The 14857-nt window shown below is 46.7% G+C and overlaps 1 protein-coding gene across 3 annotated transcripts in view; it reads right to left on the bottom strand.

Annotated features, from left to right (window-relative positions):
• The window catches only part of MYO5B (myosin VB), a 338880-nt gene that overhangs the window by 136546 nt on the left and 187477 nt on the right, over nucleotides 1-14857 (bottom strand). For all 3 annotated transcript variants that reach the window (XM_042910156.1, XM_042910155.1, XM_042910154.1), the window contains 3 exons: nucleotides 9780-9936; nucleotides 2756-2899; nucleotides 1345-1426 (listed from right to left, as the gene is read on the bottom strand). In XM_042910156.1, coding sequence (XP_042766090.1) covers nucleotides 1345-1426; nucleotides 2756-2899; nucleotides 9780-9936 — 383 coding nt within the window. The remainder of the gene's footprint in view (nucleotides 1-1344; nucleotides 1427-2755; nucleotides 2900-9779; nucleotides 9937-14857) is intronic.

Genomic DNA, 14857 nt, shown 5'->3' on the forward strand with positions numbered 1-14857 from the left:
GGGCAGGGCCCACGACGGTTATGCTCAGCACTACACCCGCAGTACCTACCACCACCTTCGTAGGGTTCGATGAACAAGCGAAGGACCCAATGCTAAACTGCGTGCCCAGGTACCAAATGCTGCAGGAACTCATAAGTGAGGCAGAGAGTTAAGAGCGCAGACTGAGGTTTGAACCACTTGGTGTGTTTTAGCTACTCAGAGCACAGGCTGGAGCTGTCAGAGGGGGATCTGGTGTTGGGCCCTCAAGACAGCTAGGATTTGGGTCATGAACAGCAAAGCCCCAGCAGTCTATTTCTCTCACAGTTGCACAAAGACCAACCAGCCTCTGTCTAGACACCCAGCTCGTCGTCACGCCATCTGCTACTACTGAACCTGCCCTCACCTAAAAGACACCCAAGAGACCAGAGACAGGACACCTGGCACACACAAGATGCTGCACGGCCCCCAGGCTTGCCTACATCACACGCATCTGTCAGGAGATGGCTTTGAGGACTCCAGCCCGGAGTCCATCAATATTCCTTACAAAGTCCCAGGGCTCGGAAGGGGGAAAGCCCCAGGCTCCAGGCCCCAAGCCTAGGCCCTCGTTGGTGGCATCTCGAATTAAAGCCTGCTCACTCCTCTTGCTTTGCCCTAGCTCCACGTCAACAGCCTCCAGGCAAACTAAACTTGCCGACAGCCTGCGGCACACAGTGTTAGCAGACAACTGAAAGGTTGTCTTTTTATCTCATGGCAACAGCCAGGTGACTCAGTGGAGAGGCGCTTTTAGTCACTCCGTGTCGCCCTGCGACGCTCCCGTGCGTGGGTGCCACAGCGCCCCACCTGCTCAGAAGAAACCAGAGTCGCCTCAGCCTAACGCCATCATATCCTGTGCCATCCAGCCATCCGTCTTCATCCTGCTCCGGCCTCTCCCTCCCTCCTTTTCTTCATCTCCATCCTTGAAAGGGACCTAAAACTCACTAGCTCAATTACACGATGTGCCTTAGCTAAATCTCTAGATCCTCACGGTGGGGACACACTTTTTGCAAAGTTTAAAGTGGGAACGTTTTTCAAAACAATGCATGGAAAGTATTTTGCGTTCTGCAAAATACTGTTCTGCCCCCTGCCTCTGATCCTCTCAAATGTTTTCTGTGGCAGGCAACCTGGGTGCAATTAGCCCAATTTTATGGATCGAGTACTGATGCTCAAAGAGGTCTGGGGAGACATGCCCACGTAGAGGCAGAGCTGGGACAAGAACCCACGACGGAGGGCTTTGAGCAGAGCACCCTTCCTCCAGTCCGCGCCTCCAGATGTAGCACCAGGTGCTGCAGCAGCCCACCCGAGGACAGACACACGCACGTTACGTACTCAGTGCAAGCTCCTTAAATTCCGGGAGACTGGCGGCAGCACAGAGCTGGTAAAAGATGTGGTAATTCCGCTCATCATCTGCCTGAAGGAGGGAAAAAGTTAAACAGGTTTAGGGCAGTGACCCCCAAGATCGTCCCCTCACTTGTTCTAATCCCAGGGTCCGGAGGTCACATGACAGAGGTCAGGACTTCTGCTCAGGTTTTCCTCCACACCCTCTGCCACCTTCACTTCCCACCCCTGGACTTCTCTTTCACTATTATGGGGCCTTCTTCAAGCCTCAAGATTTTTACCTCTTGTGTATTTTTTCTCCCAAATAGAACATCACTGCTCTTTCGCCAATAGTGGAATGGTCAGACAACACACACTTGCTCAGATATCCGTGTTGCCTGGCTCATGTTGCACAGATCATAACTTGCCTGCAGTAGGCTCCCATTCTCCCCTGGGAGGCTTGGGACTAAGTCAGAGCTATGCCCTTGCCCATGATGACAGGCTGGGGCAGTCACATCAAGTCCAAGACAGAGACAGGACTTAGAGCACTCAGGCTACACCTGTGTTAAGTTGGCAGAGTGGTGGCAGTGGGGGGAGCTTCAGGAGGCCTGAGCAAAGGAATAAGGAGGTTCAAGGAGTATTCAGAGAAGAGTCTGGACAGAGTCACAGCCAGATCAGACCTGTACCCAGCACAGTAGGCTGTTTACTTTGCTGTGGTGAGATAAGGATATGGGGCTATTGAACCAAAATTTGGGAGGTGGAGAGAAAGCCTGAACAAAGGGAAAAAATTAATAAAACTAGTTAAAAAAAATCATTAGATGTTTGTTAAGCATCAGCATGTAGACCGGCATCTCTGAGAAACAGCTGAGGCTGTTTTGGATGTCCCCTCTGCCGAGGGTCGGGGTGGGAAGAGGGTGTGGCTGGCTCAGACCAGGACACGCACCATCCCAGTTCAAGTACGGGACCATTGAAGGGGATCTGGAGGAGGACAGTTTTTGGGCTAGGTGCATGTCCAAGTAGTGTTTTTTTGTGTTTTTAAAAATATAACCTACAAAGTAAGGTTCCTGGGGAGGGCTGAAGCCCAGAGACCCCGTACAACAATCCTCTAATCCTAAGATTACAACCCACAAAGAATAGGACCATCTTATTCTTCACCTATCTCTGGTATCTAGCGTGTAACAGGCACTCATTAGGTTTGTTGACTGAAACTGAAAACAATACCCACTTCAAAACAATACTGGGTAGATGACCATAGTATTCGAACAAACCCTTTTTGATGAAAGGAAAGAAAACCACAAGAACAAGCGTATCCAATTCCACTTCCAAAAGAGGAGGTGCTCTCTGGGCACAGGAGGTGGACGAGGGGGCAAGTAAACGTCATTCATGGGAGAAAGTACAAAGAAGCCCACGTCCCACCACTCACCTGAAAGACCACTCTGGACTTCTCCAACAGGTAGGTCCTCATGTTGGCCCCAATGATGTGGTACCTTTTATCAAAGCCAATCTGAATGTACTTCCCAAAACGGCTGCTGTTGTCATTGCGAGTGGTTTTAGCATTTCCAATGGCCTGCACAGAACAAACAGAAGGAATGCAAAACCAGGAAAGCTTTCTTGACCTCAAGGTTGTAGGTCTGTGGCAGCATCTCCCTTCCCCCCCCCCCCCACTTCCTTACAGGGCCTTCCCCTACCATTGGGATGACAACAAGCTGAGCTAAAAACAAAAGTTCATTTCCTGCCTCCTTTACTCCTAAGAATGGCCAGTGAGTGAGAGTAAGGACTGGATTGGTGAACTCTGTCAAGTTATCCTACCTGGAATGTGCATATGATGGCTACATGAAGGAAAGGTCTAGAGAATCACCGAGAGCACCATTCTGAGCACTACTTGAGCTATTAAACCAAAGCCAGTATCCAAGAGCTCTGAATTTTTTTGAGACACACAAACCTTAGTGTGCTCTGATCAGACCTCCATGACAAAGCAGTCAAATGTCATTCCAAGCTGATAAACTATATTTCCAAGAAAGAGACCAAAGATCAACCAACGTCTCTGCACCTCATCACTAGATCAAATCAGGAAGACATCACCCTCTTGGTACCATTTCTTATGCAGCTGTAGGGGCACCATTCAAAACAGCAGACATTTATTTATTTACATTTAATGTTTATTTATTGTGTGAGAGAGAGAGATATCCCAAGCAGGCTCCACACTGTCAGCATGGAGCCCAATGCAGGGCTCGAACCCACGAACTGTGAGATCATGACCTGAGCCGAAACCAAGAGTTGGATGCTTAACCAAATGAGCCACCCAGATGCCCCCAGAGGATAATTTAAAAGGTGAGTGGCTAAATAACCTGGCATGATTATTCACTTTCTATAAAACATCACATTGTTAATAAATTGGTAATGAATATATTAATATTTTAGTCCCTCTCACATGTTTACATTCTTAGGTGGTTGAAAAATATCCACTATACGTTTTCAGTTGTCGAGAAAATGTGTGGCACACAGAGGTTGAAAAAAATGTAAAATCCCATTCCACCCTCTACCCCTTCTCAGCCAAATCCAAGTTACCAAACTACTGGGATCTCTGGACATCCTAAAACTACACAAGGCTTAGCTGGCATCTGTTATTAACAAGGCAAACACCACAGCTGAAAGCAAATCACTGTGTAAAAGATTACAATAAGAGGGGCACCTGGGTGGCTTAGTCAGTTGAGCATCCGACTCTGGCTCAGGTCATGACTGCACAGCTCATGGGTTCGAGCCCAGTGTAGGGCTCTGTGCTGACAGCTCAGAGCCTAAAGCCTGCTTTGGATTCTGTGTCTCCCTCTCTCTCTACCCCACCCTCCCCACTCTTGCTCCATCTCTCAAAAATAAACATTAAAAAATTTTTAAAAGATCACATTAATAAATGCTCACGGAAACGTTCCATTCCTATTTTTGAGGTGAGCAAGTGAGACCTTCAGGCACGCAACCATTCACTCGCAGAAACCAAAGAGCCTAGCTTGCACTAAGGAAGCTATTCAGTCCAAGAGTGCCTGCACCCTACATATCCAATTCACCATCCAAGTACACCGAGTGTTCTGTCCCAAATGTGCACCAATAATCCAGCCTCAATTTAATCAAGTCTCTGAATTTTACTGCCCTTTTACAGGAAACATAGGGGAGAAAGGGAACATATTACCAACATCATGAGGATACAATTAGCAAAGTCCAGTTTGTGGAAAATTCCAAAAGATAACCTTGTTTCCATAAGTACGTTTCTATTTCAAAATGTCAAAATATTCAAATTCCATGATTTGTAAAGCAGCAACAAGAGCCTCTGCCCTACTGAGACCACCCCCCTGTAACGGCCTAGGGAGTGCTTGCCCAGGGCCTAACGATCACCGTCAAAAGATCTATCCTTCTCACCTCACGAGAGCTGTTTTGAGAAATGATAGACCTGTAAGTACTTTCAAAGTATGTAACGTCACCCACAAAAAGGTTATTTATTACCGCCAACCCATAAACTCAACCTAGGTAGGAAGGACTCCCAACTTGTGTGTAAAGGTCTCACTTGATTTTTGTGGCTAGATTTTTCTGGTTATCCAGACTCAGGAAATGTCTTGATGCATAAGGAAAACAAGCCCAGTTATCATAGATAACAGAAAAACAGACCAAAAACAACAAAAAAAGCAAAAATGATGCAAGTGGTTAAAATCTGGAAAATGAGCAATGCTACAGCAGGAAATTCTCACACACACACACACACACAAAACTCACGTGACCAATAAACCTAAGAAAAGACAACCTCAGCAGTCAAAGAACTGTAGATTAAAACAGCAGCCCAGAGGGGCCACAGCAAAGAACTTTGACACTACAGAATGAGGAGGGTGTGAGGACAAATGAACTCTCCTACATTGCCGGCTCACATGGAAACAGGAACAACCATCCTGAAAAGTAACTGGACCTATCTAGTAAAATTGAATATACACACACCTAACAGGCAACTCTATCTTTAAGTATCACCTGGAAAAATACCCAAGTGTACACGTGGGTAAGCACAAGAATGTTCTAGGCAGGTTGTATTTAATAAAAAAAGAAATCCATCCTAAATGCACACGAGTAGGGGAACAGATAAAGTGTAGTGTGTTCACACAATGGGACACTATAAAGCTAGTAAAAGCTAGAGTATGATTCATGGATAAATTTAAAAGATGTTGAGTGGAAAAAGTTGCAAAAATGACAGAATACACTACCATTCACATAGGACAAAAGAGGACCACCTTCTTCATTGTTTATGCATATGCAAATATGTAGTGAGACCAAATGGCCCGGAATAACTTCAGTAGGATTAGGATTATACAATATGAGAGACATACCCATAGTGTGGAAGCACAAGGAAGGGAGCTATTAGCCATGCCCAGCACAACTGGAATGGCTTTAAGGAGTGTAAATTGAGGGTCTTCAAGGGTGAGTAGAATCTGATAGCAGGGAGGGAGGGGGTTCTAGTGATGGATATGGTGTGGGCAAAGGGACAGGGCACCTGAGTGTAGGATGGCCAGAGTGTGTTGACACAAGACAAGAGCAAAGTTACTTTGGGTGCAGACTCTCATATGAATAGGTTAATAGTTGTAGGCCTTGTTTCTTGAGCTTAAAAAAAGTCAAATCCCCAAAATTACATAGTAAGTGGTCTTAGTTTATATTGTGTGTGCTCATTGTACCCCTTGCCCCCCTTCCTCCCAGGATGGGGGAGCCTCTGGCCCCTGAACTTGTGTGCATGCAGACTCTGGTCATCCCAAGAAGCTACATGATGCATCTGGTCTGGACTTGGTTCTGTCCCTGCTCTAACAGTCTCTTGATTACCAATATCCTTTTAATCAGTGCAGACTTGTGAGCAAATCACTGCCGGGAGGCTGGCAAGCTCTTACACAGAGTGGGGGCAGAGAGCTCTGGCACGGAGAGTAAATCATCCCAATCCACCCTCGAGTCGCCTTTAATTCAAACAACTGCCACTTAGCGCAGCTGGCTGGGGATTCCACCGTCTCAGATTGTCCTCAACTCTGTCTCCCCAGGAGGCGGCTGCAGTTGCCAGGGTGCAGAAATAATGAGATGATCGAGGAGCATAACTGATTGCTCAGCCAGGAGGTGCCGTCCTGAGCTGGGACAGGGGCAGAGTCGTCAGTCATCAACTGTCTCCTGATTAGGACAAACTTGTGTTGCCTATAACCCTCGGAGGAGCCACAAAGCGGACTGGGCTTCCTGACACAAGGACCCACCTAGACTCCAAAGTCATGAAAAGTTCAGTTTTAGCACCGTAGAAGCTGCTTTCTCTGCTCAACAACAACACTTCCTAACCCACCCAGAGTTCTTTCCTGGCTGGGATTCTTCCTTTCCACATTTATATCCAAGATTTCTCTCAAATGTAACACTTAAAGGTCAAGGGACAGTCTCTAAGATGACCACGTTCTGTAGTTTGACAGACTGAGCCCTAAGGAATTACCCAGATGGTTTCCAAAGTACCAATTTGCACAAGGCAGAAATTTAACATTGTGCATCCAAACCACTGTAGCATTTAGTTACGTGACATCGTGCATGAGGAGGCTGCTTTGTGTGTACATTCCCCTTTAGACTTTAGCAAGTGAACCACATTGTGTGTTTTGGGGAGTGTGTGTTGTTCTCACATTTCTCCCATGCCAAAGTACCCTGAATCCCCAGCAATGCACCAGCCCATTCAGGACATAATAGATATTGAAATGTTAGATCTTTTTAGATTACTATAATTTAAAAAAACATTCCCCAAATAGGAACTCCGATGCCTGCATGCTACTGTCCAGTGGCATTATTCACACTGGCCAAAAGGTGAAAACCCAATGATTCATCAACAGAGGAATGAATTAACAAAATACAGCATACCCACACAGCAAAATGTCATCCAACCATAAAAAGCAAAGACATGCTCCTACATCCTACAACATGGATACACTTGGAAAACATTAGGTGAAATAGGTCAGACACAAAAGAACAAATGTTGTGTGATTCCACTTATAAGAGATACCTAAAACAGGCAAATTCATAGACACAGAGAGTAGAATAGAGGTTACTAGGGTCTGGGGGCTGGAAAGCAGAACAGGGAGTTGTTCTTTAACAAGTACAAATTGGGATGATGAAAAAGTCCCGGAAATGGATGATGGTGATGGTTGCATAACACTGTGCATGTCCTTAATTCAATTGTTCATGTAAAATAATTGAAATGGTATATTTTATGTATGTTTAACTACCATAAAACAAGTTTAAAAAATCTTGTCTTGAACATGTTTAATGTGGTGATCTACCTTCATTAAATTATCATCTCGACTAAAATTACTTTGTTCAGTCGCCAGAGAGAACTTCCCTTCTCTGTTTTGCCTAGAAGAACTATATACTGCTTCCAAAAGAGGCAGCATTCTGTAGCTTTGAAAACTTACTACCTTAAAAATGCACTGAGGTTTGAAACTCAGGGGCAAAGGAAAGGCTGAAAGCCTGGCTTCACTCCCATTTGAGATGAAACATGATGTTAACTGTAGATTACAATCTTAGCTGCCTCAATTCATAGGTGCACAGATGGATGGTCCAGGGTAGGCCGAAGCCATGGTCCACCACATTCTGAATGGAAGCCATGGCCAGGCCACCATCTTGGGCTTAGAATAAATGCTATGAGCAAACAGGCTATCAACAAGTTGAATGTCCAACACTATTAGCATGTTTGCAGCCAATAAGGCAGTTCATAAAAAAGCTCAATGATATGGGGGATAAGGTTTATGACTGCAATACTCAGTGAAACAACTGAAAGGAAACAGACCCAAATGTTGAACAATCCTCAGCAAGCTGTAGGGTTAGGCAGGGACTTATTTCCTTTTACTCGTCCATATTTTCCAGTGAGCCCTTACCTTTTTCATAGGCCAATGGTTCTCAAACTGTGGTACTCAGACCATCAGAATCACCACCACCTGAGAACTTAATAGAAAGGCGAGTTTTGGGACCCCTACCCCAGACCTTCTGAATCAGAAACACTGTGGGTGAGTCCAGCAATCTCATTTAACAAACCCTCCAGGTGATTCTGATGCAGTCACGTTTAAGAACTATTGTAACAGAATAAAAGTTTTCCTGTTCACATCTGTTTAATAAAAATGCCTCCAACTGTATTGACCATTTCCCAATCCATATAAGAACAGTATGGAAACTGGCTTTTGTTGAATTGTTAATGAATATATTGTGTTCTGTCAGTAGACAGAGAATGCAAGTTCTACAAGATAATCCAACCGTGTAGTCAGGAGACTATGCCTGTAAAAGCCATGAATTCCTATGAACTGAGACTCAGAATTTACTACAGCACTTGGTAAAGGAAGAGGGGGGGTGGTGGAGAGGGGATCTGGGAAGGTCCAGGCAGGTTCTTGTTTCCTCCAGCTCCAAAAGAATCTGAGAGACCAATCATCTTGGTGACTTGGCTCTTAATCGATGGGGCTCAAGGCACTGCAGAGAAATCTAATGCTATTTTGGCAGCTTTCAGTCTCAAATGAATTTTTCCTAAAACAAAGGAGCTGCCCCAAACTGGCAGGGGGCCGATTCCTACCAGACTGTAACCTAGACGATAATCAAGAGCCTCCATTTCAGAGGCAGGAAACCAAAGCTGGCCAGAGACTGCGTGCCCATTTCGATCTACTTTATCAGAATTAAGTTTTTATGGAGGAAAGAAAGAGAAATGGAGCTGTGACCCTAAAACATGATGAGTTACAGCAGGATCTAAGTTTTAGCAAATCTCTCTGGCCTTGTACTTGTACTGACTGCTCTGAGGCTGGGGGTGAGGAGTCAAGATCCAGACAGAACCCAAGCTGGCCAGTTCATGCCATCATTGGTAACTGCTTTCTGAGGATCAATAGATTCTGTGTCACCGCATAGCTTTTGGTCCCACCCTTCCCGTCAACCCCCACATAAAATAAAATGTCCAAATGTTTTTAGGAGAAAAAAGGAATCTTCTACATAGTCTTCCCACCCCCGCCCAAGCAAATTCCCTCCTGATCCAGCAGACCTTCAAGCATTGGATGGTTCAGGTGAAATGCAGATTTACTAACACATGATGGCAGGAGGGGAGGGGACCAGCAGCAGAGGGGAAGGTAGAATGGAGGGACATTCACTAGAGCATCCAGCAGAGTCAAGGGACAAGGAGGACAGGAAAAGGACACTCCACTCTATACTAAGGACTTGAAAGACACTACCAGCTTAGAGTACTCCCAATTCTGTGGTCTTAGGGGCACCTTGGAATTTTTTCCTCAGTTGTAGACAATGGACTCTCAGGGGAAGCACGAATGTGGGCATATGCACCGCTTCTAAGGATTCTTGTGGGCAACACATAAGGCTGGACACCCAGCAGTCTTGCTGCCAGAGGAAGCAACTCCAGCCAGAAAAGCCAAGTACATTTGGAAAGGCTTTACCTCCATGATGGGACTGGATGCCAGGACCTTCTCTTCAATGTTGGTGTCACTGGCTGAGCCACCAACCGTGGCAAAATAGCGCATGGCATACTTGGCTGACACAGTCTTGCCGGCTCCAGACTCCCCGCTGACTATGATGGACTGGTTCTTCTCATCTCTGGAAGGAAAGAGCTCTGGTCACTTACTTGCTGTGGAAAAACTGTTGCCTTCCAGGGGCTCTGTTGACAAGGGCCCGAGCCCAAGAGAATCTTGCCTTCTTTTAAGGATAACAATGAAGAACATTGCCAAAACAGTCTGCCCTCCCTCGGAGGCTTCCACAAGATCCACAAACAGGAGAAGGAAGAGTTTAGCAAAGGGCTTACAAATAGCACATACCCTTCCTAAGGGCCCTCAAGAAGGGAGGCACAGCCAGACGGTCATGCTTTCACTTCCTCTCTGGATGCAGCACACCCTAAAACATTTCTCTATGCACATACACACACTCGTGCACACACACACACCCTGAGAATTTACATATATGCCTTTTCAGGTATACAGTCTCACCTTTTGATTCTGTAACATGCCCATCTTGTGCCACTGCAAATGTAATTTTTCAAAAGCAAGGGTCTTTTGTGTTTGAGCTGGAAGATATGGTTTTGAATTTCTTATTCATACGTATGTATCATAAAAGCCACCAGACGCTATTAACCACCAGACTGATCTTGCTCCAAGTTTATCAGAAATGAGATGAAACAGCTATCAATTGCAGTCAGAGGGATTTCAGTAAGACCAAATGGAAAGGGGAAAGAAGATACTCTCCCTCAGATATAAATGCATCTATATTTATCCCTTTAAAACAGATAGCAGAATGAGTGACAAGTAATGGCAAGAGCAGCCTCTCAGACCTCTAAGGAACATGGACGTTCAAGCAGAGAGAGAGAGAGAGAACAAATGTTTGGGAAACAGGTTTGGCAAACAAATTGCTTGTAAGGGCTATACTCAGCCATCTACATCCAGCTCACAAATCCACTGCCAGGAGGACACGTTGCTCTCCGTCTCCAGTCCCTCTAGAGCACATGGCACAAAATATATACTCCTAGAGATTAACCATCGCCCCACTTCCAGAGGAGAAAACCTAGGAACATGGAAGTGAGTTTAAAACACAGACCTCCTAGCACTGGCCCACTACTACTACCAGCTCCTGTGGCTTCCTGGGCAGAGCAGGCTACAGGCAGAAGGAACAGAGAAGCACCACAGGCTGCTCACTATCAACCCAAGTAGACTGCAGCTTATCAACAAGGGGAACAAATACCGGCCCTGCTTCTGATCTGGATCAACAGCCAAGAAGTGGGGAAGCAGCGTGAGGACACCGATGTCAACCAGAGGACAACTGGAAAGATAGGAGAGATCTGGGCTAGGCGTGGGAGCCCCAAGTAGGCTCAGGTGTGGTAGCTGGGCTGAAGAAACCCTAACCCATAGCCACCATTCAAGTGCAGCAAAGAGCAATGTGGTCTCAGCTCACACAAAATCATCAAATGGGGATGGATCTGAGTGAATACCGTTGGCCAGAGACACCATTAAGATGGGGGGAAAAAATGGATGCTCCAAATTGGCTATACAAGCAATTACTTGAAAACATGTAAATCCCACCAAATATGTGGAGGGAAAACAAGTGGCTTTCTGAGATCTCTTCTAGTTCTAGGATATCCCTGTTGTCATTAGAGTGTCTTTTTTTTCCTCCCCTTGTTTCGGAGAAATCTTTTACATTGAAAGATGCTGTATAAAGAAGCCTGTAGCAGATGCTTGTGTTTCCCATGTTCACTGAATTTCATAGGACTTCCACCGGACCCTGCGGATAACAACAGGTGTCACCTCTCTTCTCAATACTTCACAATAAACTCCCTAGAAAACAGCTCAGAAGCACAGCCCTCCCAGACAACTAAGAGTATTAGCAGCTGGACCTCCAGACCTCGACCGTGAACACTCTGAAACAGACCTGAGCTTGACGCCATCTTTAAGACAACCTATAACTGCCAGAAGGAGAACTGAATTGCAGGAGCCACACCCACAGGCTTGGAGTTTTGCGAAAGCCTCTACGTTCGACCTAAAATAAATCGATAAGCACGGGATGCATCTGAGCCTTAGTCCTGAGCAGAGGTTCACATGCAAAGGAAAAGTAACGACTACCCAAAGAACTCAGGAAGGTTCTCTGGGAGCTACATATGGATGCCAGGAGAGAAGGAGCCAGAGCAGTGGGGGCAGGGGTGAGGGCTGCCAGGCTCCCTGAGGCAGCAGCACACACAGCAAACTGGAGACACAGAACACGCTCTGGGGCATGACAACGTGTGGACAATGGCATTAGTGCTAACTGCTGCCTAATTTGATGGATATTAGATCTGATGTTGACATGTAGGCTAAAGTCAGGTAAGTTCACTTTTTCTTAAAGCTTATTTGTGTGTGTGTGTGTGTGTGTGTGTGTGTGTGTGTGAGTGTGTGTGAGAGAGAGAGAGAGAGAGAGAGAGAGAGAGAGAGAGAGAGCGCGCGCGAGCGCAAGAGCGGGTGTGCATATCCCAAGAAGGCTCCACACTGTCGGTGCAGAGCCTGATGCAGGGCTCTAACTCTTAAACTGCAAGATCATGACCAGAGTCGAAGTCAGACACTTAACTGACTGAGCCACCCAGGAGCCCCAAATTCACCTCTTGTTAGACCATTCTAAAATGTTTTAAGTTTGAGAGCAAGAGAGAATGTGAGGGCAGGGGGCAGGGCAGGCAGAGAGTGAGGGAGAGAATCCCAAGCAGGCTCCACACTGTCAGCACAGAGCCTGATGAAGGGAGATCATGACCTGACCCCAAACCAAGAGTTGGACCTTAACCAACTGGGCCACCCAGGCACCCCCATTCTAAAGTATTTTTAATTGAGGGGCACCTGGGTGGCTCAGTTGGTTAAGCATCCGACTTTGGCTCAGGTTATGATCTCACGGTTTGCAAGTTCAAGCCCCGCATTGGGCTCTGTACTGACAGCTCAGAGCCTGGAGCCTGCTTGGGATTCTCTGTCCTCCTCTCTCTGCCCCTCCCTGCTTGCGCTCGGTCTCTCTCAAAAATAAACAATTTTCAAGTATTCTTAACAGGTGATTTTTACATAGCTCCACCACACTTGTGCATATACTGCCCACTCCCAACCCTAATCCATGACCAGGCTGGGTGTACATGGGTCCACGTACGTTATCTGGTAACTGCCCACGAACTGGCTGGCCTGAGGAATGATGTGCAACAGCACTCTCTTGTTCTGTGTATTTAACTTTTCTTCCAACTCAAACACCTGGAAACCAGAATACAGGCCCTAAAACCAAACTTGAACCTCAGTTGCACTCATTAGCCAGCTGACTTTGGACAAGATTGTTCACTTAGTTGATCCTTGGGCCACCTCGAGGTGGGTAGCCAGGTGCCTGATCCGTCCCCAACTCCTGCTCGATTGTCTAAAGTACAGCTCTCACCAGGTTTTTCCCACTCAAAAAAGCAAACCGCTCTCATTGCTTACTGAATCAAGTCCAAACCCCTCAGCTGAGCGTCTGAAACCCTCAACAATGTCTGCCCCCAGCACCAAAACCCTGAATGAGTGTGGAAAACCAATGCTACAGACGATCGCCGGGCTCTCAGTCTAAGGATCTGGCCCGAGGCCCGGTTCTGGCCATCAGCGGGAGCTTTGTAACCCTTCACCACATTGCAGAGTGTACACCCATCCCCCCAATTTGCTGCAAGGTTATAGGAGACGATCTCAACACTTTCTTTGCAATGATGGTGTTGGAGTTCAGCCAAACTGGACTACTGGCTCTGAAACTGCACACTTCCCCACCACCGCCCTGCATGGTTTTCCCTCTACTTGACCTCGCCCCTTTGCCATGTACCTTCTCTCAAGCTCTGCTCCAAGCAAATCCCCCCCCCCCCACATCCTGACTCAGGCATCCCAGCAGGGCATTATTTCCCCATCTTCTAAAGCCTACATCATTGCCTCTGTACCACTTTTAAGACACTGTCGCACTCCACCTTGTATTGATGTCACTCCTGGTCGTTTTACCTGCTGTGTGACTTTGGGTCACTTCTTTTTCTCTGGGCCTCTGTCTCTCCACCTCTAGAGAACAGGCTGTGACTTGGGACTCCCCGACTGATCTCCTCAGTCTCTGACATTGGAGGATTTTACTACCAAAGTCCTAATAGAAAGTATAGGTGGGGAAAAGCACTCCATTTCAAATCCTGGTTATTTCGGGCTGGTTCTGCATTAGGTATTTGTAAGCATGGAATTCTACCCAATATCCTTCAAAAACATAATCCATCCATTCATCCCAGTTATGAATAGGACTTAGCTGGCAACTCGGGTCAATTTGCTTTTTAATAAATCATTTTCTCCTAAGCCCAGCAGAACCCCCTTTAGAAAAAGAAGCCAAGGGTTTTCGTACCCAAGTGTTATTCAGGTCCAGGCTGTCTGTGAGGAAAGTATGCATTACCCCAAGCGGGAAAAGTCCCTCAAAGGCCTGTGCCTCAGGCAAGAGCACAGGACCCTAAGGGACCTACGCATCCTCCAGCAACCGGGGAAAACACGGGCCACCAACACACACAGCTGCTCCCCAGTTCACAGCGGCTCCCCATCTTTGATCCCCGAGAGACAGGACTATTGCTAGACCACCTCCTGAAAACATTTACCACCAAACAAGTGTAAGGCCTTGAGCTCCCTGAGCAATGTCAATCCCCCCTCCTCCCCATTTTGGATGCGGCCCTCCTGGGAAGGACAGTGGAAGCAGGTACCACTTCAATGCCTGAGGCTGCTCCACTGAAGGGAAGCTCTGCTCATCAGCCAGACACCGTGGGAACTTTATTTTGAAGAAATCCTGCTGAAATACAGTCTTGTTTGGGTTTCCCGTGGAGAGTAATTTGTCACCTGTGGCGTCCCAATCAACAACACGTACACAGAATGCTCAGGGAGACACCATTCCAGCCGACTCTGAGAGAAACCCCAGAACAGCTCCAGAACCACCACCCTGGATGTGAAGACAACACCACGTGCCCCACCCGGGGGCTTGTGTGGCACCCCTGTCCTCATATTTG

This window comes from Panthera leo, chromosome D3, assembly GCF_018350215.1.
Source record: "Panthera leo isolate Ple1 chromosome D3, P.leo_Ple1_pat1.1, whole genome shotgun sequence".
Taxonomy (NCBI): domain Eukaryota; kingdom Metazoa; phylum Chordata; class Mammalia; order Carnivora; family Felidae; genus Panthera; species Panthera leo.